This window comes from Echinococcus granulosus (assembly GCF_000524195.1).
Source record: "Echinococcus granulosus chromosome Unknown EG_S00049, whole genome shotgun sequence".
In the NCBI taxonomy this organism is placed as follows: Eukaryota; Metazoa; Platyhelminthes; class Cestoda; order Cyclophyllidea; family Taeniidae; genus Echinococcus; species Echinococcus granulosus.
In genome coordinates, this window is record NW_020170429.1 from 233,857 (window position 1) to 239,716 (window position 5,860).

At 39.6% G+C, this 5,860-nt stretch overlaps 1 protein-coding gene across 1 annotated transcript in view; it reads left to right on the forward strand. All coding sequences in view use genetic code 11, as the record gives it.

Moving 5' to 3' along the window:
* EGR_06007 (Alpha-tocopherol transfer protein-like protein) overlaps window positions 1-3,055 on the forward strand; it is a gene marked incomplete at both ends in the record, with an annotated part of 5,446 nt that extends 2,391 nt beyond the window's left edge. The window contains 7 exons of the mRNA XM_024495256.1: window positions 462-618; window positions 789-960; window positions 1,216-1,274; window positions 1,307-1,497; window positions 2,252-2,362; window positions 2,460-2,571; window positions 2,874-3,055. Coding sequence (XP_024350340.1) covers window positions 462-618; window positions 789-960; window positions 1,216-1,274; window positions 1,307-1,497; window positions 2,252-2,362; window positions 2,460-2,571; window positions 2,874-3,055 — 984 coding nt within the window. The remainder of the gene's footprint in view (window positions 1-461; window positions 619-788; window positions 961-1,215; window positions 1,275-1,306; window positions 1,498-2,251; window positions 2,363-2,459; window positions 2,572-2,873) is intronic.
* Window positions 3,056-5,860: the final 2,805 nt, after the last annotated feature.

The following is a 5,860-nucleotide window of genomic DNA, read 5'->3' on the forward strand; positions in this document are numbered from 1 at the left end:
CTGTATTTAAATCCAGGTAAGCTCTTTATTATTTCGCTGCACATGTGTCTGGCAGAGCACTTTTTTTGAAATTACCTGTCTACTTTAAAGTGTCAAAAAGCAAATAATAATAATAGGTATGCGGTGGTGTTGTAATCGTCTTTGACTTTGCACACGGAAGAGAGTGTGATGTTTACTTCTATGCAGTGTGAACTTATCCTAATTTTTCCCCATACACAGCGTTTCAAGTTCAATAGTAATTCTTTGGACCAATTTTTGAATGAATCCTCCCCAATGTGAGTTAAGACTAGGAACAATTTTCTACTCGGTTCCTTGCTAGATTTTAATTTCTCATCAACTCTCACAGCTACTAACACATACTCGATGACCTTATTGCCTCCCTTTGATGTATCAATTGGTAAACGCCAATCACCTTTCAATAGTGCCATTGCCAAGACCACTGTTGAGCGCCTCTACTGCAGGGAGTCAGATGCAAAATGGCAGCCGCTGAGGAACTACCCACCAAGTATGTGAAGTTGGCGAAAGCGCAGCTTCGTGAGGATCCCACGAACGTATCAGCACACGTTGAAGCCCTTCGACGCTGGCTGGCCTCCACGCCTCATCTTACATGCCCAGATGGTAGGTCTTCTAGCATGATACCCTTAAATAATAATGCTTATTTCTTGCTGAAATTTGTAGACAAAACAGTAATGAATCATCAATCCAATCTATACTTTCTGCTTTTAGCTTTTGCTCACGAATGGGATCGTTTCTGAATCTAATTCTTTCTAGAGTCATTTGTTTCGTAGATGAAGAATTTCTCGTTATGTTCCTGCGGCAAAGCAAGTACCTTCACGCAAAAGCGCAGGCTAGGTTGGATAACTTTTGTACCCTCTCCACCAAGAAGTTCATTGGTGATGTCATCTGGGGAACTCCACTTGACTTGAACTCGAATGCACTTGACAGTTATCTCAATGCAGGGTAATTTTTTTAGACCGATGTAACTTATCTGTCAACCGCTCATGAATGTTATTAGAAATATAAATGACACTTCTAGCCAGTACTTTGTGAGGTGTAGCAGAACTTTAAATTTTTATTTATTGCGTATTGACTTCATTTGGAATTAGCAGGAGCATGGTCTAGTCAGCATGTACGTTAAACAGGAAGTCTGAATTAATTTACTGCATATAATATCCCCTTTAAACCAACCAACTAGCATATTTGATCAAATTATAGCATGCACCTTCCTCTGGGCTACCTGAGAAACGGGAGAATGGGCGTATGGATTCGGCCAGGTAGCTCCGTTGTGTTTATTCTCATAATTTAGGTGCATGGAATCCCAACGTGTTGTCACTGGCGCAAATGATCTACTACGCCTACAAAGTTATTTACATGGTTGCTTTAGATCCGCGAACTATAATCGGTGGAACGGTAGTCCTTGTGGACTTCACTGGTAGCACCTCTAAACAGATCGTCAACGATCCGAATGAAATAAAATCGTGGAGCAGATTTTTACAGGTAAGAGATAGGAACAGCTCTATTTTGCTAAACTCTGAACTACATCTGACTTTGTGCGTCTTGAGTTTGCAATGCTTATTCGTGTACCCTGAATCGAGTGACTTTTTCTTATTTAAAATGCAGCTTTTCGGAAGTTTACACATATACAGGTAGTGTGGATAACCTCGGCACGAACGCGTATGCACGTTGGCGACACTTGAAATCAGCGATTGTCTGGGGGTGGCCGAACGGTAACGTACGGCTCCCCATGCTAGCTAGGAACATTTGATTAGCTGCTCGACAACTAACAGTCATATACTGTTATATGATGTAATGACAAGTCCTGAATTAGTCCAATTTACTCCTTTTAGGCAAGCATCCGTTTATTTAAAGGAATGGTTAACGAATCTCGTTTGATCCAGTATAAAAAGGACAATTTTCACTGAGAGGTCGTCTTCTCTTCAACACAGTAGATCCTTGCCGTGGATGCAAAAATAACAATCTTGTGCCTATTCCGTATAAAGTAGAGTAAATATTGGCCATTCACTGTGATATCTTGAGTTCTCAAAGAACTAAGTATATTTATTTGTTTAGGCGTTCCATCAAAACTCGGCTTGCGATGAATATTAATGCGCCAAAATCATAAAACTTTTCAATAGGGCAAAACATATCGTTTTGCTGTCTGAGTAAGACAATAAAAATAATTTTAGTAGTTCTTACATTTGCTTCTAAATCTTTTTCAAGTAATAGAAAGATATTTTTATTTTGATCACAGGAGGCTATACCGATGAGACCTCGTCGCATAATTTTCTACAATGAGGATAAACTTTCAGACACCGTGGAGAATATCATAATGTTCTACATGAAGGAAAAGATAAAACGCCGGGTAGTTTGCTTAGCCCCTACCACTGCTATCCATTGAATTTGATGCGTGCTCTGTCTAGAGGCTATAAATATGTATTTTGTGTGAATTAAATTAATAGATGTTCAAGTGCGGTCCGGATATTGCGAAAGTCTTTCAAGTTGAGCCCAACCTGAGACCTGCACTGCCATCAAATGTAGGGGGTGAAGGCAGACCCCTAAAAGATCTCATTCGTAAGTCAAAACCAACTATCACCCTTGCTTTATACTTGGTTAATCTGTCTAACGCCGATTAAGTAATCATGTATTCTACCCGACAAAGTTAATTCCGTGTACCATCAAGTAGAAATAGGCTTATGCATTTTTAGAGCGAATCCAATTGAAAGAGTACTCTTTCAGGTGTTAAAAAATCACAAATTAATATGAGTGCACCAAGTGACCACTTAGTTTCCCATCATATTTATTAAACTTGAGCATCAACATCAGGAATGTCACGCGGTTTTGATAATACAAATAACAATGTTGGTATGCTTTAGAGGCAAACAAGAGGCACTTCCTTGAATTTTACGGGAAAGGTGATCCAACAGGAACAATTAAGGTGGATGAATCGAAGAGGCCGATGTCGGCATGCGAATTTCTGCGTGCGTACAAAGATTACAACGCAGACGTCATGGGGAAGAGTGGGACTTATATCAAAGCAAATCAGGGTGAAATATAGTAAAGAACTCATTTGGCAAATAAAAAAAAACAAAAGCGTTGAAAAATAACTTGCGGGATCTGCGCTATGTAGCACTAGAGAGTTATGGACCTATGCTGGAAGTGACGACCGAGTCTTTCCTGAAGACGATGGGAGCCATGACACTAAGGCAGAGTATGTATTACTAATGTACAGTTGAAATTAATGGCTATGCGGCCTGGCAGAAGTGTAGAAGTGGAGTCTTAAGTGCCCACAAAGCCAAAACGACTACTTAAACAAGTAATTACACTGTTATACCCCCATTTAGTGACAAGGCATTTGGGGTGTGGATAAATAAAAATCAGCCAATGAGTAATTTGCCCCATTAAAACCGGCCGAAATAATATTTTGATGTAGTAGTTAAAATGGGTCAGTGATTACGTGGTGTCCCGAGACTTCCCTAAAGACGAAAGAAGACATAATACTCAGGCAGAATGTATATATTCGGCAACTGAGAAGATATACGGGCTACTGGCATGGCCCGAAGTCCAGCCCACCCGGCGTGGCACAAAGGCCAAGTCAAAAGCGGCTCCTCACCGAAGACGGGAGATAAACAATTATCGTATTACAAAATGCCTTAAATTATAGTTGATGAAAAAATTGTGAAGGCTGGTTAAATTAAAATGAATGTGTTATCAAAATATGCTGATTGTATCCTGTCAAGCGCTGCTTGCTATTATAATATTTAAATTTATATAATCGTCAGAATGTCTACAAGCTGTTATTTATGAAGGATTTTAGTTACAAAACTTTACTTTTATTTTCTCACTATTTTTTGAAGCTTAAACCTACAGCATAGATTTAAATCAGGTAGATTTAGAACAGCCCTTTAATGAAAGTCCTTACGATTTTAAGCAAACGCAACGGACAGCTTAATTTGCCAATTCGGTCAAATGTAAATACCCCTTGAAGTGTAAAAAACACAAGTCAGTGTTATCTCGGTGTAGAGTTTGCAATATAGAATAAAATGATAATTTTGTAAGCCTGTAATAGAGTAAAAGGATTAATTTGATGAGCGGAGCTCCTAGACACCTCCTTGAGGCAAAATGTTGATAAAACAATCTTTATGGTCATTAGTGGTAATGTAGCTACTTTACTCGCCTTAATTAGCTAAAAAGTAAAGTCACTATGTAAGTTTTAAAAAAATGTAATTTTGTCAATGAAAAGTCACAGTAAAAGATGACATATAAGATCCATATTATTCTGTTTTCGTCCTCCTCCTGGCACATTTTTTGGAAGGAGTAAAGGATTATTTAAAACTACCAATTTAGCATTCTTCACTTATTGTTGCTTAAAGATAACCCCAGATTGTTTTGACTGACTAGTCGGTGGGCTGTTCAGCAAAATGTAAAAGGGATCTTAGGTATTTAAATATAAATTTTCCAATGCCGGTTATTGAGATTCTGCAGGTGAAATGTGTTTCGGTGTGTGCGTGTATGTATTCTAAGCTAAAATTTCCCTTGTCATTCACATGCAGTCAAGTTACTCATCTTGTGGCGCCGCTAATCGAAACGCCATCCCATCTTCCAACGCCACACGAATCATGATTGTGGGTCGAGAGTAAGTCGGTGTTGTGCAGTGCCATGTTTACAAATCTCACCGATTCTATACAGGCGCTGCAAATTCACTGACAGCCAATGATGGAGTTGTTTACTTCGTCTACAAGGTCGTCTTGCAGACACGTTTATAAATGCAATCAATTTCTCGACCTCATTGGCAGCACTGGAGAGCAGATCATGAGGAGTTGCAATGACATTTCATCGATGGTGCAATGTAATCAGAGGTAGAGTGGGTCAGCAGCTTACTGGTATGCGAGAAAAGGAAAATTTTCCTAATTTGTAGAATAAAATACGACAACTGAATATTCGTGGACTCAGTGAACATAGCATTGCCATGGTGACACATAAGTGTCGACCCGACTTGGCTGCTTGAGTTCGGCGTAGCAAATGTGAGACGAAACATGGGTTCTCTGCCTAACTGCGATAACCGGTTGCACCAAATGGTGTAGTGAGTGGACTGGTTGGCGTTGAGGCAACGACGTGGGTTCGTTTTCGTTGGTGTTTTGAGCAGTGGTTCAGCAAATCAATGTGATGGTGCAGGCGTTGATGTTGTGGTGGGAGAATCTTGTCTGACTGGTAATGTCGTTTAATTCCCTCATGTGAGGTTCTGGTTGAGATTCAACGTGGACGTGTTGGTACAAACAGTGGTCCTATCAGCAGTAGAAATCGGGAATGAGTGGTCTGAATAACGGGTTCAAATGGTAGCATATGTTCATTATTATTGGTGACACAATGAGGAGGTGTTTAAGAGGTGCTGAATGAAAAGTTTTGTAGACACTCGCAATTGTGGAAGGTGGTCCATTCTACTGAAATAATTCAGTAGCAACAGCCTGTTGCGTGGATGATAGCTTTGCATGTTGCTAGAACAAAGCAAATGCATTTACAAGAAAGAACAGACAAGATTAGATAAGTTTTGTCTTATTTTTGGCTAAAAAAGCTTCAAAGGCACCACATGGCGTACATCAACAGTATTTTATGTATTAATGCCTACTAATTTATCAGTCTTTACTTTTTCTGCGTTGTTTAAACTCGTTGCCTTTGGTATGTTATTGACTGACTGATTTACTGACATGTGATGAAGATTACTTTTGCATTTCGAATATTTTATTGCTACTCCCCAAGTGACCCACTCACTCCACACTCCAAACTTCTACGCCACCACTTCGTCTGCAGGAGACTATTCTTTTGCCTGTACAAACTTCCCTTTTAACAAGTTTTGGCAGGAAGC